This window comes from Ochlerotatus camptorhynchus, unplaced genomic scaffold (genome assembly GCF_037179485.1).
Source record: "Ochlerotatus camptorhynchus isolate MF236.1 unplaced genomic scaffold, CSIRO-AGI_Acam_v1.1 ptg000364l, whole genome shotgun sequence".
Taxonomy (NCBI): domain Eukaryota; kingdom Metazoa; phylum Arthropoda; class Insecta; order Diptera; family Culicidae; genus Ochlerotatus; species Ochlerotatus camptorhynchus.
This window is the reverse complement of record NW_027040852.1, coordinates 1,785,521-1,810,843: the sequence shown is the minus strand read 5'-3', so window position 1 is coordinate 1,810,843 and position 25,323 is coordinate 1,785,521. Positions and strand designations below refer to the sequence as shown.

Here is a 25,323-nt window from a genome sequence, read left to right as displayed (position 1 = left end):
CTTGTGATTCTTACTTCGGACACGGAAGTTTTATAGAACAACAATGTTAATTTACAGAAGATAACTATGGATGCAGACCGTAAATTCAGCAAGGACAAAGTGAGCACTGGGTGCGATTCGCACGGGAGCATCCATCCGAACTGCTGCCGCTCAATATGGAATGCCCCGGAGCACTCTTTTCGATAGCCTAATTCCAGGGCTGTTACAACAGGCGCGGATTTCACGAATTTCGCGGATTTCGCGATTTCCGCGGATTTGTCACGGATTTGAATTTTCAGTCGCGAAAATCGCGGAAACATTAAATTGTGTGTTATCACAAGCATTGCGGAATTTATTTTAATGGTGTGAATTTTTTATGGTTATTTTCAGGAAAAATAATCTTGATTTTCTTTTTACCGTGTATTATGAGAGAGTTAGCCGAGTTAGCTGAGTTAGCCCCTGTTTTGACTTGACAGCCCAACTCAATGAGAATCAGAAAGAGGTGAAGCAGATAGTGAAATATTGTTTTTTAATAAACCAAAAAAACAACATAAACGTAATTAATGACGTCAATAATAGCTTGTATCATACAGGGGTTCACTCACACAACTTAACCGATTGCTTCTCCTCGGTAATCCACTCATTGCACTCAGTCTTGCTGTAGTTTGTTTTTGTGTATCTTGTTCGGTTCTCTCGCGGTTCGTTATAACAAACTCGGTTTTCACATTATTCATTGTCATGCTGTGTATCTTAATGCAAAAAAGTGATCAAGTAGCTTAATATTTGTTTTTAATTGGGAAAAATGGGTAAGTAATACAATGTGACTAAGAAAAGCTGTTTAATGCGAGCTGAGCAATGCCTTAGAGCAGCACTGACTACGTAACCTTACATTTTGAACTCTTACGATCTCTTACGATGTACTTCAAGAAGAATTGAAAATAGCATAAGACGATCTGAAAATTATATTTACATATGTCAAATGAGTGTTTACTAAATTCGATTTGCCTTTAAAAGATACTACGGTTTTCTTAGTGTTTCCATGCATTTTACATCTTTATTCGACCTAAACTTGAATCAACGTTTATCTGGTGATTTTATGTGACTTTTTCATTCTATGAAGTTGGACATCTAAAAGCTTAATGCATCTCAGATAGCACAATCAACTAGATTAATGTAGTATAGTATAGTTCATTATATAACGCTAATTTTCATATAATTTTAGGAAAAACTAAATTTGATAAAAATTGGCTGCAGCAAACCGATGCAAATGGAACCGTATTTGGAGCATACATAGGCTTTGACGACAATGTGACAAATGAAGTGTATTGCAAGATTTGTAACAGGAAAAAAATATGTTTTGAAAACCGTGGATTCATCTCCTTGAAGGATCACGCAAAATCCACGAAACACCGTGAGCTATCGAAGGTTATGCAAAATTCTAATAAGTTCTTTTACTAAATGCAAATAATTTGTTTTTATCATATAATGCAGATCTTGATAAACACGCAGAATGATGTAAGTATCCATGACGAGTTACTTAGAATTCATCCGAAAGCTTCTACATCCAAAGAAACTCAACAAACTTCACTCCGCCTGCATTTCTCAGATGGAGATATTATTGAAAAGGAAGTGAAATGGGTTATTCACAATGTTATGAAACATTCTTCCTTTTCCGCAGCCGAAAAGGATTCGAATATCCACAAATCGAGCTCCAAATGACCTAAAAGGGTTTTCTTCTTTATCGACAGAAAATGACCGATATGGTCAACGAGGCCATCGGGCCGTATTTCCGCGGTTTATTTTTGAAGGACGTCAGAGGGGAATACTTTTCGTTTCTTTTCGATGAAACGGAAGGGAATAATAAACGCAAGGAACTGGAAATCACAGTAAAATATTATTCAACCCGTCTGAAGAAGTTGATGTTCTTCCATCTTGATTCTATTTTCTTGGGAAAAGCAACGGTGGACATATTGCTGGAAAAGACTCTGCAGGCATTTGAGAAAGCGCAGCTTCCACTGGCGAACCTTGTTATGGTTGGCAGAGATGGCCCTAAAGTGAATTTATCATTGGAGCGAAAAATCAACAGTAAGCTGGTCTTGTCCGGCACACATTGTGCACAATGGAATAAAATACGCTCTGAAAGAATACGGGAGGGAAGTAGCTGAGTTAGCGAAGGTTGTATACTACTACTTTAATGTTCCGGCTCGATGGGATCAGTTCGTCTCTGGTTGCAAATTCAAACCCAAAAAATTCGTTAAGTTCGTGGAAACACGATGGGTGCAGTTAGGAGATGCCGTAACTGTGCTACTCAAAAACTTTAGCGAGTTGATGATGCTTAGAACGAAGCTCGCACGAATGGACGAAAAACGACTTACGTTTCACGAAAAAGTAATTGTTAGAATTCTTTCGCTGGCCGATTTCAAGCTAAAGGGTGATACGGTCAAAATTTGGTCAAGGTAAAACGCGTGTAAATCGGTGAAATCGTTTATTTAAAAAATCAAATTAAATTTCTTTTTCAAGTTCAATTAGTATAAAATTCAGGAAAAATATTCAGTTAGGCTTCCGCTTTTCCAAATCCGAATTGCCGGGCCTTACGCTTGACCCCTGCCATCAGATTTTGTACAGCCACCTTGTCCACCTTCTTCGCCGCAGAAAGCCAGTTTGCCTTGAACTGCTGCTCGCCCTTAGCAGTTTTTTTGGTCTTCTTTAGGTTCCGCTTGACAATAGCCCAGTATTTCTCAATTGGGCGGAGCTCTGGCGTGTTGGGAGGGTTCTTGTCCTTGGGAACCACCTGCACGTTGTTGGCGGCGTACCACTCCATGGCCTTTTTACCGTAATGGCAAGATGCCAAATCCGGCCAAAACAGTACGGAACAACCGTGTTTCTTCAGGAAAGGCAGCAGACGTTTATTCAAACACTCTTTCACGTAAATTTCTTGGTTGACAGTCCCGGAAGCTATGAAAATGCTGCTTTTCAAGCCACAGGTACAGATGGCTTGCCAAACCAGATATTTCTTTGCGAACTTTGACAGTTTCATGTGCTTGAAAACATCTGCTACCTTTCCCCTTCCTTTTGCCGTATAAAACACCTGTCCCGGAAGCTGCTTGTAGTCGGCTTTGACGTAGGTTTCGTCGTCGATTACCACGCAGTCAAACTTCGTCAGCATCGTCGTGTACAGCCTCCGGGATCGCGCTTTGGCCGTCGTATTTTGTTTATCATCGCGATTTGGAGTCACTACCTTCTTGTAAGTCGATAGTCCGGCTCGTTTTTTGGCTCGATGCACGGTTGTAGACGATACACCTGTCGTGACCGGACCGAGGTTTCCAGCCTTGGTCACGGCTACACGAATTAGCGATGCAGCTCCCACGGGTCATTTGTTTATGCTGCTGCTGCTGTTTCTGTTGCTGCTTTTTCTTTTGCTGCTGTTTTTGCTGCTGCTGCTGTTTCTGTTGCTGCTGTTTCTGTTGCTGCTGTTTCTGCTGCTGGTGGTGGTCCGTCACCTCCAAAATGTCTTTTGCTGCTGTTTCTGTTGCAGCTGTTTCTGTTGCTGCTGTTTCTGTTGCTGCTGTTTCTGCTGCTGGTGGTGGTCCGTCACCTCCAAAATTCGTTACAAGAATGACTTCAACGAGCTTAGGTACTTCATATTTATACCTGCTAACCTATCAAAATTCACTAACCAATGAGATTCCGTTTACATACGGACTATCATGCTTCACGCTCACTCGATTCTACTCATTATTTGTTCAACTCTAACTCTATCTACTACATTCTTCCCCTCTTCTACTCTCCTTAATTGAGGACAGGGGGCATTATATTCACCCATTTGGGCGAATTTCATCTACCCTCTCGGGGGGACTTTCATCTATCCTCTCAGAGATATTTCATCCATCAGGTGATAATTATTTTCAAACTTGCCACACTGATATTTATTTCAAAATTATCAATATCTGTTATCATTATTCATCAAAATGACTACCTATTTCAATATAACATTGAAATCAGTGTCACCAATTTCAACCGCGTACATGAATATTACCGTTCTATTCAAGTTTCAGATGAACTAATTATCCATTAGGTCATGGCTATTTATCCATTACGTCATGGTAAATTTCTTCAATTTACTTTTCCATCCATCATGTTGTATCAATTCTTATCTACCATGAATCAGGTCATGGTAATACTTATTAACCATCCACTATACTATCTATTTTGCCTTGAAGTTTTCTAGCTTCGTGAAATAATACATATTTTGCCTCGGAGACCTTTCACTCCGGAAATTTTCAAGAATCTTTATTATTATTATTTTAAGCATAGTATACCATCCTTCACGTCATGGTAAATTTCTTCAGTTTACATTTTCATCCATCATGTCGTGTCAATTCTTATTTACCATCCATCAGGTCATGGTAATTCTTATTTATCATCAATCAGGTCATGGTAATACTTCTTTACCATCCACTATACTATCTATCTTGCCTTGAATTTTCTCCTTTCGTAAAATAATACATATTTTTTTTCGGAGACCTTTCACTCCGGAAAATTTCAAGAATCCTTATTATTATTATTTTTAGCATAGTTTACCATCCTTCATGTCATGTTAAATTTTTTCAGTTCACATTTCTCTCTATCATGTCGTATCAATTCTCATTTACCATCCATCAGGTCATGGTAGTTCTTATTTACCATCCATCAGGTCATGGTAATTCTTATTTACCATCCATCAGGTCATGATAATTCTTATTTACCATCCATCAGGTCATGGTAATTCTTATTTATCATCAATCAGGTCATGGTAATACTTCTTTACCATCCACTATACTATCTATCTTGCCTTGAATTTTCTCCTTTCGTAAAATAATACATATTTTTTTTCGGAGACCTTTCACTCCGGAAAATTTCAAGAATCCTTATTATTATTATTTTTAGCATAGTTTACCATCCTTCATGTCATGTTAAATTTCTTCAGTTCACATTTCCCTCTATCATGTCGTATCAATTCTCATTTACCATCCATCAGGTCATGGTAGTTCTTATTTACCATCCATCAGGTCATGATAATTCTTATTTACCATCCATCAGGTCATGGTAATTCTTATTTATCATCGATCAGGTCATGGTAATACTTCTTTACCATCCACTATACTATCTATCTTGCCTCGAATTTTCTTGTTTCGTAAAATAATACATATTTTGCCTCGGAGACCTTTCACTCCGGAAATTTTCAAGAATACTTATTATTATTATTTTTAGCATTGTTTACCATCCTTCATGTCATGGTAAATTTCTTCAGTTCACATTTCCATCTATCATGTCGTATCAATTCTTATTTACCATCTATCAGGTCATGGTAATTCTTATTTACCATCCATCATGTCATGGTAATTCTTATTTACCATCCATCAGGTCATGGTAATTCTTATTTACCATCCATCAGGTCATGGTAATTCTTATTTACTATCCATCAGGTCATGGTAGTTCTTATTTACCATCCATCAGGTCATGGTAATTCTTATTTACCATCCATCAGGTCATGGTAATTCTTATTTACCATCCATCAGGTCATGGTAATTCTTATTTACCATCCATCAGGCCATGGTAATTCTTATTTACCATCCATCAGGTCATGGTAATTCTTATTTACCATCCATCAGGTCATGGTAATTCTTATTTACCATCCATCAGGTCATGGTAGTTCTTATTTACCATCCATCAGGTCATGGTAATTCTTATTTACCATCCATCAGGTCATGGTAATTCTTATTTACCATCCATCAGGTCATGGTAATTCTTATTTACCATCCATCAGGCCATGGTAATTCTTATTTACCATCCATCAGGTCATGGTAGTTCTTATTTACCATCCATCAGGTCATGGTAATTCTTATTTACCATCCATCAGGTCATGGTAATTCTTATTAACCATCCATCAGGTCATGGTAATTCTTATTTACCATCCATCAGGTCATGGTAAGCATGCTGCGAAAATTTTCTAAGTTTTTTCTTTTTACTATCTCACTATACTCACTTTTACACTATATGCTGCTACCAGCTGCGCCATTGTCGTGACCGGACCGAGGTTTCCAGCCTTGGTCACGGCTACACGAATTAGCGATGCAGCTCCCACGGGTCATTTGTTTATGCTGCTGCTGCTGTTTCTGTTGCTGCTTTTTCTTTTGCTGCTGTTTTTGCTGCTGCTGCTGTTTCTGTTGCTGCTGTTTCTGCTGCTGGTGGTGGTCCGTCACCTCCAAAATTCGTTACAAGAATGACTTCAACGAGCTTAGGTACTTCATATTTATACCTGCTAACCTATCAAAATTCACTAACCAATGAGATTCCGTTTACATACGGACTATCATGCTTCACGCTCACTCGATTCTACTCATTATTTGTTCAACTCTAACTCTATCTACTACAACACCCAGCTTATTTGCGGCATCTCGGAGAGAGAGGTTAGGGTTTCACTTGAAACTACCGGCAACTCTCTTTGTCGTCTCAGCGGCTTCCGGTTTTCGATTTCCCCCCGATCCAGACTTCCTGGCTGTCGACAAACGTTCCCCAAACACTTTAATTACATTTATAACGGTTGATTTGGCAACTTTTAGCGATTTTGCCAACTTTGCGTGCGAGTAGCTCGGATTTTCGCGATGCGCGAGCAAAATTTTGATACGCTGCTCTTCTTGCTTGGACGGCATTTTGACAACTGAAGAGTGAATTCCAAAATCAAAATAGGAGCAACATTCTACACACACACCTTCAAAATGAGGGGTGTTCAGGTTTTTTAAATGCAAAATTGAAAGAAATACGTCAAGTTGATATTGACCAAATTTTGACCGTATTACCCTTTACAATTGCTTTTTGTTATTGCGGAAGGTCTTATTAAATTTCTTGTGACGAATGATATGATTTTATTTGACGTTTACTATAAGATGAAGATATTTATGATGGTATGGTTGACAAAGATGTACCGCGTCGAAGAAATTGAGAAGGTTTTTGAACAGAAGTGTCTTGACAAAACAGCTTATGTTAGGAACGAGGAAATTATTGTCCCCAAGAGTATTCAGGAGGAGAACTTTAACAGCAAACTATTAACTGATTTTAAGGAAGGGATGAAAAATAATGTTTCAAAACTGGTTTTCTACTTACTTGAAAACAATGTACCACACGATTTTTTTAAACTGGTGTCTTTGCTTAAACCAAATAGGCTTCTCTCTAATGATAGTGAAAGAAATGTAATGAAACTTGCCGAACTTGTTGACTTTAAGCTTGATACTGCAACTATCTTTGAAGAGATAGTGAATCTTAAGATCTTGAAGCTTTGGGAAGTTCAAGAAGATCTCACTTTTTATGAAAACCTGTTCAAAAGTAATATGTTCCCCGAATTTAACAAGCTTTTCCGTATTTTAATTACAATTTCCCACTCGAATGCGGAAGCTGAGCGACAGTTTTCCACTTCGAAGCTTATTATGAGTGAGAATCGTGCAAGTATATCAGAAGAGTTATTCAATCATAGAAAAAATATTTTGAATGGAATGTTGTTCTTTAACAATGCCTTAACTGACAATGAAGTGCCCAAAGAGCTGTTAATTAAAGCAAAGTTTGCCAGACAAGCACATGCTGCTAAGCAAGAGTTAAAAAAGGAGGAGCAAAAGAAAAATGAAGAAAATAAAAAGCAAAAGGTCTATCAAAGAAAAGAAATTGAAAAGCAAGAAAATATCGTCAAACGAAAACGCGAGGCAAATGATGAGTTGGTAAATATTATAACAGAACAGGTAAAGAAACTCAAAGGCGATAATCCTCAGATTGCATGTTTAAAAGTAATGATCGATCAAAGATCTAGAATGTTACTGGAAGAAAAGAAAGAAAAGGATAAGTTGAACGATTTGAAAGCTAAGAAGTAGGCAGAAAGTTGTGTAACTATAATAAAGTTAATATTTTGTTCGTATTGTTCGTTTGTTTATTGTTCGTAAAAATAAAAACCACAAATTGGATTTATTGCACCGCATTTTTTTATTGGGATCTGGATGTTAACCTTTGCTTCCCTGACATATTTTGCTGTCATAAAAATGATTGATCATTTGGATCTAGTTTTCTCAATTTTTTACCGATTCAAAGCGACACTCTACAAATAATGGAGAAATTATAAAAAAAATTAAGTTACACTTGTTGATCACGTCGGTTTAATTATTTCGGATTTACATGGAAATTCCTTGGGATCTGCCCAATGGTCATGAGGACGTGAGACATTTTCATGATTTATTTGATTTATTATATGAACATTTTTCGCTGTCAAATCATAAACGAATCGTACATATGTAACTTGCACGGCTTATTGCCAAGTATATCAGTTGTTCTATGTTCTCCAAATTGTCCTGGATTTCAGTTGATAAGTTCTACTAGATAATGTCTGTAGTATCTAAATATGTCCAATCAGATTCACAGTGACTATGGACGAGGCTCGGTAGCTCAGGGGTTACCGTTTCTGCTTACTTAGTTCAATCCTAGGCCCTCCTCTTCTTTGCAATTGTTCACGTTGTTTTATTCTATCCCCACTAGATTTTAATATGAAAGCCATGGAGATGCAGAGGTGTATGTGGTCTCTGGTAGAAACGAACGTCGATCTTATCACCCATCCCTCCTTAAAGACCGTGAGGACGTGGCCGGCTCTGTGATTGATCTATAAATAGATTGAATTAGTGCGCTTGTACAATGTCGATGGAATGCTAATCCCATGCTCCATTTATGTGGTTAATTAATTAATTTATCTTTATTAGGGAGGCTTTCAGCCTGGGGCTGGTTCGCCTCCAACTCCATTTATGTGGTTCTCTGTGCAAGTGCATTAGTTCTGATCAATCGCAGAGGAGCAAGTACGAAGTGCACGGCCTCTTTTATATAAAAAAAATCAATTTCACAGTGACTGACTATGTGGATCATGCAAAACCTATTGCCAAGTATATCAGATGTTCTAGGTTCTCCGAATCGTCATGGAGTTCAGATAATTTGTTCTACTAAATATACTGAAGACTGGGGAAATGTCTGAATTATCGTGTAGTCTGAACTGCAGGAAGGTTTGGAGACATAAATCGTGCATTATTCACATATACACTGGGAATCTTTTTTTCTTAAGCAATTAAAACTGTTTTTTCTTTGTCGCGGATTAGTATTTGAAGTCGCGGATTTCTTTTGAGAAGCCGCGGATTTCGCGGATCAAATTTTAAAAATCTTGTAACAGCCCTGTAATTCGGAAAGCCTACCGTTCTGACGGAAACGGAGGAAGGACAAATTACAGCTGGGATTGAAGAAATGGCTGTTGCTGGACTCGTGTGTGAAGAAATCATTAAAATCAGTGTCGACCAGTATGCAAAACGGATGGACAAGAAAGATATTTTTCCTGGCGGAAGGCCGTCCAGAGGTTGAGTGGAAAAGTTTTTGAAAAGGCATCCTGCTATTTCAAAATGAACTGCTAACCATATTTCGAAGAAGAGAGTTATATCTGAGAATGAAGTGCGATCTTGGTTCGCAGAATTTGATTCATATCTAACATCCCAAGATCTCTTAGAAGTCTTAAACGTCCCAAGTCGTGTCTTTAACATGGACGAAAGCGCGTTCGAGATGGCTCCAAATCCCAAGAAGAAAAAAAGAGTGTTTGCTGAGAAGACATTGGAAAATGTACAAGCGATTCAAGGCAATTTTAATCAAGAATCTTACACAGTTATGATGGCTGGCTTGGCAAATGGTTCTGTGGTTCCCCCGCTTATACTTTTTCCGTATAAAGGATGTTTACCCTGAGCGATCGTCAAAAGTGTCCCAAAAGAATGGAGTGTCGATCGAACAGAGAAAGGCTGGATGAACTCTGGATCGTTCTTCGAATATATTTCTAACGTGTTTTATCCGTGGCTGGTAAAGAAAAATATGGCTTTCCCAGTCATCGTCTTCGTTGACGGTCACCGGTCCCACGCCACCTATGAAACGGTTCAGTTTTGCAAAGAGAAGCCAATTATCTTGACTTCCCTCCCACCAAACGCAACCCACCTCATCCAGCCTCTGGATGTATCCTTCTTCAAGCGAATGAAAAGTTCGTGGGACACTGTGCTTGTCAAATGCCGGTTCGACAATCAAGGCGCGATGACTACGTGACCAGACTTTGCACTTTTGCTAGAGCAGGCAATCAACGCAATGGAGAATAAGGATGTCACCCTTAAGAACGGTTTCAGGAAGTGTGGACTAGTCCCTTGGAATGCAAATGCAATAGACTTTACTTCATTGCCGAACCCGTATGATGTTTCAATGGAAAAAAGGCACAACATTCCTATTCCTGCACACAACCTAGAATCCAAACCTAGTTTGCTTAGCTGCATATTTCTTCGCGAGTTGAGTCACCGACTGTCACCAGAGCTGCTTCTAGATTTCAAGGAACAGCGTAGTAACTTGTTGTGGACTGGCGATCCGGAGGCAATTCAGCTTTTTGATTTGTGGAGGAGAGTGTCTGATGAAGAAGAAGGACCACCAGCTTTCCTCGAAATCGATCCAACTCTAATTGGGCTCAACATAAGCTCTGTACTAGAAGGATACCAATATATGTTTTGTGAAGAAAGTAAGTGTAGCATTTTTTATGTGCGCTGTTGATACCATTGTTTTTTATCTTTATTGCAGCAATATATCTAGAGGAGAGCGGTATGACTTTGAGCTCCAACGATGTCAGTTTGGACCCTATATTATTCGGTATGAAACGTCACTCTACACTAATTTATAAATTTTAATATATTTCCCTACAACAGACCAACAAACACTCAACACGGAAGCTGTGGAATCAGTGGACACATTGGAACCAAATAATTTTGCAGCAGAAGGGAGATTGAATTCGCCATGTGTAGCTGTGTATCCAAGGAACCCATCTGCTCTGGGGAAACGCAGGCATCGAGTGGTTCCAGCAGTAGCCACAAGTGAGTCTTGGCACTTGATGTATCAGGAAGAAGAAGCTGCGTAGAAATTAAGTGAAATGACAAAACGTAAAAAGCTTGAAGAGAGAAAGGAGAAAGCTGAGTTAAAACAGAAGGAGAAAGAAATCCAGGCTATAGCCAAGCTGATGAAACAGCAAGAGCGGACGAAGCAAAAGAAAAAAAAAACTGGAAGAAGAGAAAAGAGCTGCAAAAGTTGCACGTATGCTGATGAAGAAATCGAAATCGGAAAAAAAAGGAAAAGAAGAAACAAACGAAGAAATCCCAGAACAAAAAAAAAATCACCAAACCCCGTTAAATATTATAAATTCTGGATGAATTTTAATACCATATTACTCCACTCGACTGATGTTTGCCTCTATTATTATTATTATTATGATAATGAATATAGCATATGAATAGAACGCATAATACAAGAATAAAACAAAACCATGATTGAAGCCGTAGCAAACCGTATATTAAAATTGGGTGTCCGAAATTTAAATCATCTCAAAACAAGTGTCCGAAATATGAATCATTTTCTTTTTGATAAATTAACGCTATTTATCGTAAAGTTTTGATTATTTAGTTAAAAAATTATTAAAATTAGCTCAATTTAAAGATTTCTAAGCAGTGTATTGAATAGATGAAACTTAAAAATGTCAAAACCATCAATACTTTGTCTATTTATTGCAGCTGCAGTCTTAAGTGTCTGAAATATGAATCAGAACGGTATATTTTATCTGTGACCAATAATATGACATTGCGGCTTACTATTATTTTAATGGTGAAAAAATAAATTTGATTATATTTATATCGTCACAACGATTGGGACCTCGCTTGTAGGAGCCTTAAAAGCTTACTGATTTTGAACAAGCCTTGATCGCTTGTTCAAACTTTTTGTAATGAATTCACATAGCGTCCAGATGTCATAAATATAAGCATATCAATCTTAAGAAAATTGTCAATGTTAGATAATTCCAAGAATTTTGTAACAAGCGTTTAGATTTTGAATATTTCATCATCAATCAAATCTCAGACATAACAACCAAAATAAAACACTAGATTTTAAAATTCTGGCTGAAACATGGTAAAGTGCACACACACACTACCTTATTTGCTTATCCCTGACAGATATGCGTATTTCTTCTACAATGTGCAGACTTCTTCAGTGTCTTGTACTAATACAGCTGTACTAATAAATTCCAAATGAAAATTTCAATTAGCTGTACAATTTTTGGACTTGTTTAGAGCTTGATGGTTGTATGGGAATACTAACAAAAAATATTTACTAATAATAAGCCATGTTTTATTTTCATTCACCAACTGCAAAAGGTTTGGCAGTATAAAAGGTGTCCCACATCAAATTGCATCACGGAAAAAAAAACGCTGATATTACCTTGTTGACCATTCCTTTTCAAACTTTCAGACAGTAAAATTTAACCCATAAGTAAGCTTTTGGCATATTTATTTCATTCAATTTCAAAACCATAACCGTACGCTCGCACCTCACGCTTAACTCCACTCATAAGGTTCGGTGCAACATCTCGCTGTAGCTTCTTCTGTACGGAAACCCATTTTTTCTTCATGTCTTCCTCAGATTTGAATTCCTTGGGATGCTTCCGTAGTGCCTGCTTCATAATAGCCCAGTATTTTTTAATATGCCTTAGTTACGGTGCCTGGAAGGGGGGAAGGGGTTCATGTCCTTGGGTACGAAAGGGACCCCGTTGGCTTCGTACCACTCCAGGACAACATTTGAAAAGTGGCACGAAGCTAGATCTGACCAGAAGATCGTAGGGCCCTCGCGTTGCTTCAACAGAGGAAGCAGACGCTTCTGTAGACACTCTTTGCGGTAGATTGTTTACAGTCCCGGTAGTCACGAACGGCGCACTCCGTTTGCCACATGAGCAAATCGCTTGCCAAATCATGTATTTCTTAGTAAACTTTGAAAGTTTCTGCTTCCTTACTTCCTCCGGAACATCAAACTTGTGCTGGACGGTGAAGAACAGCAGTCCCAGAAGCTGCCGGAAGTCCGCCTTGACGTAAGTCTCATCATCCATGATGAAACAATGAGGCATCGTCAGCATCTGGGTGTACAGTTTCCGGGCCCGTGACTTTCCCACCGTATATTGCCGTTCGTCACGATTTGGAGCCTTCTGCACTTTATACGTATGCAGTCTCTCCCGGTCCTTGGCTCTCTGACCGAAAGACTTGGACAGATTAAACTTTTTGGCCACATCCCTCACCGAAGCATTCGGATTCCGCCTAAACGCTTTCACGACACGCTTGTGATCCTGATCACTAATAGAACATCCATTCCGACCACATTTCTCCTTCCGTTCGATGCTCGTTACGTAGTAACGTTTAATGACATGACTCACCGTTGACTGCACGATTCCGAGTTGTTTTCCGATGTCCCGATAGAAGAGTTGAAGATTTTCCAGGTGCTTGCAAAAAATCAATTCACGACGTTGCTTTTCGGGTGACGCCATTTTTTTCAACTTTCGGAAAACTGATAGCGATAGAAATACAATGAAAACAATACACTCTAAACTACTTCTACCCAAATTTTCAAGAAAAAATACCCAATGGGTAATTTTCTACAGCGTTTTTTCCCGGGATGCAATTTGATGTGGGACACCCTTTATCGTAAAAGTATCCGAGCATATCAATGTGTACTCAGCTACGGTTGTATTCATGCATCCAACATTTTGTTAATACAGCAATATGTCATCTCCCTGAATCCTGGATGCGTTACTGTTATTGTCATTAGAGACATCATGGCGGGGATTGACTGAAACTGTCGAGAGACTATGTACGGTTGTGTAGTGATCATTTCCCGCTTCGGCAGGACGGGTTTGTTGGGGATGGCTCTCATTCGTCCGCCCGAAGTTAGTATGATATTCACTCAGTGCTGCTTTCATTTCTGGTTCGTCATCTAGGGGTGCTACTGTTTCACCTCATTATTGTGATAATTACTAACGGTGGCACTCTAATAACATGGTGTATTTTGCTAAACGACTTGTTCGGATTATCATCCCAACCATTTATGGAATAGTTCTACCATTTGGGATATTGTTCGTTTGTGGTATTTGTTAATTAGGGCGGCGTTGCTCATGCACACTCAGGAATCATCCGGCCTCCCCACTTCGCGTACTCTTCTCAAAGTTTCAATATTCGTGTTACTACAGTATTTCTCGTGGGGGTGCGACACATCTGAATCTCAATTTTTAATGGTCGAAAAATCTCACGTTAGCGAACCAATCTACCAAAAATCTTGTTACTACTCTTTCATCTAAATCCATCTACTCACATCACCCTCCAACTTGTTGGAGCAAATCTTCAAAATCTTCATCAATCTTCTATCTATATACTAAACATGCGCAAATGTCATAACAACAATACGAAATTTTTGCTGCATCCTAGATGGAGTCACCGCCCTCGAAATTTCTTTAGTAATCGGTTCTGCCTGAAGTTTATATTTTTCTTGCGCTTAGCTCTTATCGCTTATTGAAGATAATGTTATGCATTCGCAAGAGTGGTAGCACGAACAGTAGGGTAGAGTACTACTTCGGCCTAATCGCCCATTTTGGGCCTATCGTGCAGAAAACACAAAATAATTCCATGATTTCAGAGTTAACAAGTCAATTATGAGTTTGATACGATACTTTAGTTAATAAGCTTTGCACCCATAATTCACAAAAACAAAAGCAGCGCTCCGACCGAATCAATTTTTATCTTCATCCGATAGGCCGAAGTGAACTTATTTGCGTTTCAATGGCGTTTCAATGCGTTAGGCCGAGTTTAGAATCCGTAGGCCGAGTTTGGCGTCAAGAAGCAGTGTTAGACTTTTGACAATATCTCAGCGATTGGTTCCTCTTTATCAAATCTTACGGTACGTACAGAAAAGTAAATAAATTTGGAAGCCATCAGTAATAATAACATTCCGTTTGGTGCTAAACTGTACTAGATTACTAAAGACTAAGTGCGGGTTGTGCTTAATATGCCGAAAATGGGGTAGTTAACCCTACCTACTTACGGGGATTTAAGATGTATCGTTCAGCTGTTTTTATTTTCTAATAGATTTAGCGAGGTGCAGCAATGCTTATCCATTTCAAGCTCAATAAATCGTCAAGGTTAGTAGGCACTAGACAAATTGATCACCAAATTCAATAAATCTGCAATGAAAACATCATCATCGTTCGTATCAAGGACGTCACATCCAAATGTAATCTCCGACTGATCCCTTTAAGGACCGTCAATTAAGTGGATTGTCTCATAACCTGGCAAGGGTTTCCGTCGCAAGAGCAAACACCACACTCTGACACCCTTCCTCTCCTTCCCTTCCACCACCGTAAACCTACTATTTTCCTGCCCATAATCAAATTATGATTATTACATGTTTCCAACGGTGGTGGTTCATCCGGCCGACCGTAGAATGGCTCGTTCGTCATAACATAATACCATTACCTACTATAATAATATGCAGAAGTTTGGTGTTGGTTTAGACTTGCATCGTGTCTCGGAAGAAAGTGCAATCACCATTAACCAGGCTCAAACGACTCTAGCAGAGCGCTACGGGAGGTCGGGTCATCTCCAGCCAGGGGCATTAGATGGCTACTTTATGGTGGGAAAAGCGCTCACAGTCCAATACTTTCTTGGGGCTTCCCGTCGTCGTCGTCGGTGCTGCGTCCTGCATGCTTGAATTGAGTGTGAGTGTGTTTGACTGGAAAGGGGATTTATGATGGCTGATGTAATAACCTAGTGCACTGTCGAGACAGGATGTGGCAACTCTCCTATGTAGAGAACGAGGACGTTGATGATTATGATGATGATGATGATGATGGCGATGCGGTCACGACTGAATGCACAGCAAACACACGTTCCGTTCGCGGTTTGGTAGATTAAGCTACTTCTCTCGGTGGAGCGAGAGCGGGCCATTAATTGACCATGTGAGATGTCTGGGGGAAAAGCCTCGCACATTAGCTACTGACGAGATTATAATTGCTTGCCGTAAATTTACTCGGATGTGAAAGATTTAATGGGATTAATTTAATTGATCGACTTGGATATTGCCGCCGCTGGGGAGCACTTACTGCTGCCTGGCGTTGGTCGTAAAATTCCCAGCACGTGGAAATTCAAGTGCGAAATTTTATGCTTCGAACGTGTTGGCAGCAAGCGAGCACTCATATTTGTGTGTTTCACTTTTTGCAGGCAACCGACAGAACGATCTGAAGGACGAACGGCGGAGAGCGCAGATGTCATCTGCACGACAGGTGCTGGAACGTTCCACGATGATGCTGTTGACGTCATCCAGGGTAAGTGAGGAGCACACAAGCAGGCGTTCAGAATAATTGCTCACCTTCTCCCCCACTCTCCTCAGACATGTATAAGGCATCAGGGATGTCCTCACTCCAAGGAAAATCGAGATACCGTGTTTTGCCAAATGCGACGAGCGATGGATCTGATACACTACGTGGTGAAGGATGGCATTCTGGAAACGGCTAGCGAACGGAATGCGTTACGACAAGTAAGTTCTGATTGAACCTCAAACCAAGAAGTCATTTCACTGAACACAATTTCCTTCCACCAACAGGTTCCCGAGTGGGACTCGGAACGGGCAACGGCCTTCACCTGTCTGCGTCATTTTTCCCGTCTCATCGAGATGTCCCGACCGGACTACGAGCGGCGCAGTTCCGGCAGCAAAACGAGCTCTTCCATGGCGGCAACCGTCGGGCCGCCTCCACTCGGTGCCAAAGATTGCGTCTCGCCGACGACGGCGCAGCGCGAGAAGGAAACCGACATCGAGTACCGGCGGGAGCTGACGCGGCGGAACAGCGAACGCGATCGCGACAGAAATTCCATTGGTCATTCCAGAGAGTATAGTACTAGGGAACGCGAGTTTCCCAAATATGACAATAAAGCTGAAGTAAGTCCCTTTAAACTATAATTTTGCGATGCATTCACATATATCTCGAACCCACAGCTAGGGATCTCAATATTTTCCTCGGACACCCGGGAGCAGCTGCTGGCCGCGCTCGATAAGGTTTGTGAAAAAACTCAGGACTTTACGGATTCGGCGTACACGACTCACGACTACCGGGAAAACATCCTGCTGCTGTGCGACCGGGCCAAGCTGGAGCTGAACCAGCTGATGCGAATTGCCGTCAGCATGGAGCAGTATCCGAACGCATCCTACGACATCGAAGGTGCCATCGAGAGCGTCCTGACGGCGGCGCACGACCTCACGACGCAGCTGACCCTGACCGCTCAGGACCAATCGGCCGAACTGTCGCATATCATCAAGGCCGGCATCGACATTGCCAACTCGCTCAGGAACATTGCCTTAAATCAGGAGATCGACCGGTTACAGGAGTGCGCCGATCGGTTTCACGAGCATATCGACCACATACTGGAGGTAAGTGACGAATATCGCGGAATACGATGCAGCTCATTCTCGTGCCATCCATTTCCCACCAGGTGTGTAAACTGCTGCGGCAGATAGCCCTCACGGAGTCCCTGCAGGTGCAGGCCAAATTCACCGAAATCAACGTACGGATCTACGGGCCCCAGGTGATCACGGCGGCACGGGCCTTGACGTCGCATCCGGAGAGTAAACACGCCAAGGATAACCTCGAGGTGTTTGTCGATATGTGGCAGTGGCTGTCGACGGACGTCACCACCATCACCAAGGAGGTGATCGACCTGGCGCAATCAACGACCAAATCCGACAAAACCACCGAGTATCTTAGTCTTCCGAGACCTGGGGTATGGGGCTTTCCAATTAGCATCAATTGTCAACTGGTAATATTCTGATGATTTTCTTCTTTTTTTTTCTTCAAACATTCAACAGAAACATGGAACCACATCGAAACCGCTGAAGCCAACGCGCCTGGATTCGGAGGAGCAGGAAAAAATTGCCAAAACGGGACTGGAGATGAAGATGGTCACCAACGAGATGGACGCCGAGACGGACAAGTGGAACGGGGCGTCCGAGGAGAACAACGACATCGTCAAGAGGTACAGTTTAGTAGAGCTCTTTTCATAATTATCTCCCACAAGGCAAGGGGACATGTCGTGCAGATTGCAATTTTACGATGGAACACAGCAGCTACCATCGGTAGTAAAATGAAGGAAAAAAATGTTGAGATTGCACTAAGTAACGCCCTGTTAAACGTTTAATAACCCGTTTGGAATAATGACGGGACGCATTCTACCATTCCCCGCTGCTGCTCGAAAGGGGGAGTGCTATTTTTCCACTAAAGAGCTTTTAATAGGATGACGTTAAACCCGTGGCGAGGGGGGTTATCCACTTAAGAACTGCACTAAGTAAAGTTCGGTAACTCGCCAGAGTGCAGCGAACGGTAAATCTCGTGTTTCAGGGTGCATTAATGGCTAATGAGATGGAATTTATACTGCAATTTGCACCGTCAAGCTGGAGGGAAAAATGGCCTTTTACCGGTGCAACTCGAGATGAATTTTATTAAAATGAAGAGATGGTAAGTGTTGTAAAACTATCAAGCCAATGTAATAAACAATGTGCTTGCTGTCTTTCGTCACTTATTAAAGTTGATATAGAAGCTTTTATAGGGATTTTACAGCCTTAACTCGCAAAGCGAGAGACTGTAGATGTTGATATCTATGCCAGAACCTTCTTTTTTGCAATTTCTTGCAATTTAAATAACCGGATTGAGTGGAGTAAGGTGGGGTAAGACGGGTCAGCTAGTAATTTATTTGTTTGTCAAACTCAACAGGTTCGTTGCAACCCTAATTCAAGGTTGCAAAGACTCATTTCAGCTAAAACAATGTTTTTCTAAATTATGAAATAATTAGATGCCATGATCAAATTTTGAATTGGTAGGATACAAGAAGAAGTTGCAAAGAATGTGTTTGACATATTAAACCTGTTTATTTCACTTCATGAGAGTCACAATAAGCGATTTTTCACAAACTCACTCACTCACTCACTCACTCACTCAGCGATCAGCAAATCGCTGATTGTGACTCATAGAAAGCAAAATTTACAAGTTTTATGTTTCCAACTCATACTTTGTAACCTCTTCTTGTAAGTTACAAGTAAAACATGTCATCATACCATCTTTTAGTTTTATTATTCAGGAAAACATTATTTTAGCTGAAATGAGTGTTTGCAACCTTGCCCTAATTATGTAGATGACCCATTATTCTCCGTGACCAATCTGCCCCAACACAACCTACATTTCCGGTGAGATTCGAGGTTTTTGTTTCGATCCTTTTCACGTAGGCCTGAAAAAAAAGGTTTTCAGAAATAACACTAGTTTACAAAACAACATAAAAAGTGTGAACTTTAGTGGTTGACCAACGTTTCTAATGCAAAATCCTACGCTGAATTCAATGCCGTGGTCAGAAAAAATTAAAGTAGAGCCATTTTTGAGATATACAAAAAATTTGATTTTTTGAATTTTGGACAAAAGTACGATTACTAAAATGTCAATATATTTGGAACTAGTACACCAATTTTAAATCTTTTTTTAATGAATGTGAAGCTAAATAAATTTGCTATCGTTCACTAGAATATTAAGTCTTAATTAAAAATTTAATTTTGAAATCATTTAAAAATTTACAGCATTTTTTTTTATTTTTCCTGCGAATTTTCCATAAAAATCTTGTTTTAATCAACATTTTAAAAAGATTCAAAAAATCATTCCATAATTTATTCTTAAAGTCCATTAAAAACTGGAGAAAATTATCCTTTAATGGATGAAATGGAAATTGTCGAAGTTATGAATTTTTTTGTAAAATCATGGAAATTGAATGTTCCAAGATTGGCCGTTGTCCCGCTCCTAGGTTCATGCACCACTTCCAGTAAGCTTTTCTGCGGACGTGTACGCATACGGTGCATTTCACTAACACTACCAGCTGTCACGCAAAATTAAATGGGATATTTTCATCAATATAATTTACGCTAGTGTTTGTGAGACCGCTCGGCGAGAACCTAACGCAACCAACTCAATTTGACAGCTTTCTTTCTTTAACATTGCTTAACGATGTATACGACAAAACGTGAATTCAAGTGTAAAAATGATACTCAAAAGTTTTGTTACGCGTGTGGCAACTATATATTTACAAAATCGGTCAATTTCACTGCTTCGTTGCAAACTGCATACAGGCTTTATTTTAAAATTGATCCTGGAGACTTTGACGAACCGTGGATTCCAAAAGTATTATGTAGTTCGTGCAAAACGTGCTTGGCTAGGTGGATGTCAGGCGCAAGGTAAATTGATTTTTTGAATAACTTTCATATAAACAATTTATGTATAGCATGGTAGTGCTTTGTTCTTTCCTGATCGACATTATCTTACTTCATCTATTTTTGATAAGTGTTAATGTCTTACTTACTAACTCACTTATTTGTTACCTGTCAGTCGCTATTTGTCCTTTGACATGCCCACCATATGGCGTCGACCGTTTTGTCATGCAACGGATTGTTATTTCTGCTTGACAAAAGTTAAGCAACAAGGACGTCACAAAACAGTTGAGTATCCACAAGTGGCTTCTATGACAAAACCTGTTCCACATTCAAGTTCGGTCCCGTATCCTGTTTATCCTAAGCGGAAACGAGCGCCCTCTGTTGAATCGACCGTTACAAAAAGTGAGGAGGAATTCAAGGAGGAATGCGAGGAAGACTTCGAGGTGGAATTGGAAAGAAACCCAAAACTGTTTACACAATCCTAATTTAATGATTTGGTGCGAGATCTCGACTTATCGAAGGAGAAATCCGAATTGCTGGCATCACGCTTGAAAGCACACAACATGCTGAGCAAGGAGGTCAAAATTTCTTGTCACAGGAATCGTCACAAGAAATTTGACAAATATTATTCTACAAAGGACAAGGCATGTTTTAGCCATGACGTAAACGGCTTGTTTGAAGAGTTTGATGAGCCATATGATCCAGCTGAATGGCGTTTATTCATCGATAGCAGCAAGTTGAGCTTGAAAGCCGTTTTACTGCATCAAAGGAATGAGAAACCTTCTATTCCATTAGCTCATGCCGTTATTATGAAGGAAATGTATGAATCAATGGCTCTATTGCTCAATTTGATAAATTACAATCAACACAATTGGAAAATTTGTTCCGATCTTAAAGTGGTTGCCATGTTGGCTGGATTGCAACAGGGATACACAAAATATATGTGTTTTTTGTGTAAATGGGACAGTCGAGCTCGTAAGGAACACTACGTCCGAAAAGATTGGCCAAAACGGGATAATTTCACAATTGGTAAAGACAACGTTAAAAATGATCCTCTTGTGGTAAAAGAACGCATAATACTTCCACCACTACATATAAAACTTGGGCTATTTCTTAAATTTCGCCAAAGCGTTGCAAAAAGAAGGGCCGGCATTCCAGTACTTGAAATCAGTATTTCCAAATTTATCTGACGCAAAGATAAAGGAAGGTGTATTTGTTGGCCCACAGATCAAAAAACTGCTCAATGATTCCGCATTCAATACAGTTTTGACACCAGATGAGGAAGAAGCGTGGAAATCGTTCCAGCGTGTTGTCACAACCTTTTTAGGAAATTTCAGAAGCCCAGATTATGAGGAAGCCGTCGATGAATTGCTCAAAAATTATGAAAAAATAGGTATAAATCAAAAATATTGTGTTTGTTACATAGGGGAATTTACGTATTCTCGTCAATCTAAGCAGCGTCCGCACTTCTATTAGCATTTTGTCAGCGTTACGCACATATATCACGTGTCTGTTTGTTAACATTCATCTGCTGCTTGCTTATCTATCCATTCCAATCGACAGAATTTTTCAAACCGGTTTGAAAGCGATTTTACAACGCTCCAAACTTCTCAGGTGAGTGTGACTATTGTCGGCAGCCTCTTTTTCTTCGGCAACCTTCCCATTAGAACTGCGTGTTAACCAGCTGTTCTATTATCGGCAACTCGAAATCAGCCCCATTTTGTAGTGCGTATACTTCATTTGAAGAAAAATCTGGCATAATAGGATTGCTCGGTCGTACAAATATAATCAGATTGAAGCTGAAAGACTAAAGAATCGTTTGAATACATTCAGGGAAGTGTGTTGATGGGAAAACATAGTTAAATTATCGTTTAAATTTTGGTTGCCGAAAACAGTCAATGGGTGCCGAAGCCAACATTTACCCTATAATTAATTTCAAATCCTTTTATTTCACTGAACACAGGTGTGAATATGTCTTTGAAGATACATTTCCAACATTCTCACATGGTTTTTTTCCCGGAAAATCTTGGTGACGAGAGTGATGAGCACGGCGAACGTTTTCACCAACAAATGAAGATGATGGAACGTCGTTACCAAAGGTTTTGGGATGAAGCAATGATGGGTGACTATTGTTGGTTTCTGATTCGAGAAACAAGTTCAAAACATCGAAGACAAAGTCATTCGATTCTCAATCATTTTTAATAAAACCTAAATAAATTTCTTTTGTATCAACTCGGTTTTAAATCCTGATATGCCTTAATCAAATTGATATGTAGAGAAAAGAATCTCCCATGAAAACTTTACATGCGATTTGGATGCTTACAACGACACCTAGAAAAGGAACTCTAAAGCTGTTGTATTTCAGCAAAATTTTTAAGTGTTTTACAAAAATGCTCATAACTTCGACAATTTCCAACCGATTTCATCCATTAAAGGCTCATTTTCTCCGGTTTTGAATGGACTTTAAGAATAAATTATGGAATGATTTTTTTGAATCTTTTTATCCCATAAAAATTGTTGATTAAAACAAGATTTTTATGGAAAATTCGCAGGAAAAATAAAAAAAAAATGCTGTAAATTTTTAAATGACTTCAAAATTAAATTTTTAATTAAGACATAATATTCCAGTGAACGATAGAAAATTTATTAAGCTTCATTTTCATAAAAAAAGATTAAAAATTGATGCACTAGTTCCAAAGATATTGACATTTTAGTAATCGTACTTTTGTCCAAAATTCAAAAAATCTAAATTTTTGTATATCTCAAAAATGGCTCTACTTTATTTTTTTCTGACCACGGCATTGAATTCAGCGTAGGATTTTGCATTGGAAATGATCATCACCTTACCGAGTTCAAAAATGCTGTAAACTAGTGTAATAACTGGATTCTATCAAATGAAGCATATCGCCAGGCAATTTAAAACAGAGATGGCGCTGTTCCGCTGGTAGGAAGTAATAAAAATCTTCATATAAAAATTGAGAGAAGTGGGAATAATTTGCTTTCATTCAGGTCTAAAAAAAGTGAACGACAGCTCATTCATGGCCTTTGTCGTTCACTTATTTCCCAGAGATTATTGCTTAATAAGCTAAAAATAAAAACAAATTATGTTTCCCCGTACATTTTTATCCGTTTTACTACCAGTCCCAAGACAGCAAAAAAAAATCGAATTGGAGAGGGAAAATTCGCTCTCACGAAATCAGTGTCTCAACATGCCATGTATTTTGATGGCACGCTATTTGTGATTTCCCTCTCACAGACTACAAAATAGAGTACCAAACACTGCAAAACATGTTTGGTACATCTACACAGGGTGACTGGTAATTCCTGTCAGTAAAGTATATGGTCAGAAAAATGAGAAGCTGGTATGAATTTTAATTTTGAGACTTTTTCCTGTTCGGTTTATCTATAACATTTGTCTTGACTTAGTACAGTTCAAATCTTTCTCCCTTTGCCTTACTTACCAGCCGCATGCATCTTCGAAGTTTCCACGGTTAGTCCCTTGGTATTCCCTAGTTCGCTTAGCATGTAGCCCCAGGCATGAAAGTCGAGAGGATTCAAATCGGGTGAAGAGGCAGGTCACTCTTTAGACAAAATAAAATCCTGAAAATTGACCTCACTCCAAGCCTGTGCAGCTTTTGCCTGGTGGGACGGTGCAGAGCCTTGCTGGAAGCAGCATGGTGCATTCTTGTCGTGATTCTTGACCTAGGGAAGCAAATGGTTTTTCGAAACATTATCGATGTAATAGTTACTGTTGATTTCAACACCAGGTTCAATGAACTGCAATGGAACCTTCAAAGTTTTGGAGAAACAACCCCAAACCATCACCCTGGAAACATTCTGGAACCTTTGAACAGCCAGTTTGTCACAAGGAATATCAGAAAGATCACATACAAAGGCAGTTGGAAGACACATCCAAAGGCAGATGGAAGACACATCCAAAGGAAGTTGGAAGACACTTTCACAAGTAGTTGGAAGATACGTCCAACGGAAGTTGGAAGACACTTCCAAACGCAAATGAAAGACACTACCAACGGCAGTTGGAAGACACTTCCAAAGGCAGCTGGAAGACACTTCCGAAGACAGTTGGAATAAACATCAAAGGCAGCTGGAAGACACTTCCAAAGGCAATTGGAAGACATTTTCAAAGGCAGTTTGAAGACAATTCCAAAGGCAGTTGGCAGACACTTCTAAAAGCAGGTGGAGGACACTTCCACAGGCAGCTGCAAGACACTTCCACAGGCAGTTGGAAGACACTTCCAAGGGCCGTTGGAATACACATCCAAAGGCAGCTGAAAGACACTTTCAAAGACACTTCCAAAGGAAGTTGGAAGACATTTTCAAAAGCAGATGGAAGACACTTTCAAAAACAGTTTGAAGACACTTCCACAGGTAGCTGTAAGACACTTCCAAAGGCAGTTGGAAGACACTTCCAAAGGCAGTTGGAAGACACTTCCAAAGGCAGTTAGAAGACACTTCAAAATGCAGTTGGAAGACACTTCTAAAGACAGTTGGAGTACACATCCAAAGGCAGCTGGAAGACACTTCCAAAGGCAGTTGGAAGACACTTCCAAAGGTAGTTGGAAGACATTTTCAAAGGCAGCTGGTAGACACTTCCAAATGCAGTTGAAAGACACTTCTAAAGGCAGTTGGAGGACACTTTCAAAGGCAGTTGGAAGACACTTCTAATGGCAGTTGAAAGACACTTCTAAAGGCAGTTGGAGGACACTTTCAAAGGCAGTTGGGAGACCCTTCCAAAGGCAGTTGGAAGACACTTCTAAAGACAGTTGGAGTACACATTCAAAGGCAGCTGGAAGACACTTCCAAAGGCAGTTGGAAGACACTTCCAAAGTTAGTTGGAAGACATTTTCAAAGGCAGCTGGTAGACACTTCCAAATGCAGTTGTAAGACACTTCCAAAGTTAGTTGGAAGACATTTTCAAAGGCAGCTGGTAGACACTTCCAAATGCAGTTGAAAGACACTTCTAAAGGCAGTTGGAGGACACTTTCAAAGGCAGTTGGAAGACACTTCTAATGGCAGTTGGAAGACACTTCCACTGGTGCCTGGAAGACACATCAAAGGCAGCTGGTAGACACTTCCAAAGGCAGTTGGAAGACACTTTCAAAGGCAGTTGGGAGACCCTTCCAAAGGCAGTTGGAAGACACTTCAAAATGCAGTTGGAAG

The 25,323-nt window shown here is 39.8% G+C and overlaps 1 protein-coding gene across 7 annotated transcripts in view; it reads left to right on the top strand.

Annotated features, from left to right (window-relative positions):
* Positions 1-25,323, top strand: part of alpha-Catr (alpha-catenin related) — a 442,824-nt gene that overhangs the window by 350,618 nt on the left and 66,883 nt on the right. For all 7 annotated transcript variants that reach the window (XR_010518373.1, XR_010518374.1, XM_065232156.1 and 4 more), the window contains 6 exons: positions 16,128-16,231; positions 16,297-16,443; positions 16,510-16,842; positions 16,900-17,331; positions 17,394-17,681; positions 17,767-17,933. Coding sequence is in view for 5 of the 7 variants with exons in the window: in XM_065232156.1 (XP_065088228.1) it covers positions 16,128-16,231; positions 16,297-16,443; positions 16,510-16,842; positions 16,900-17,331; positions 17,394-17,681; positions 17,767-17,933 (1,471 nt within the window). In the remaining 2 variants the exon portion in view is untranslated. The remainder of the gene's footprint in view (positions 1-16,127; positions 16,232-16,296; positions 16,444-16,509; positions 16,843-16,899; positions 17,332-17,393; positions 17,682-17,766; positions 17,934-25,323) is intronic.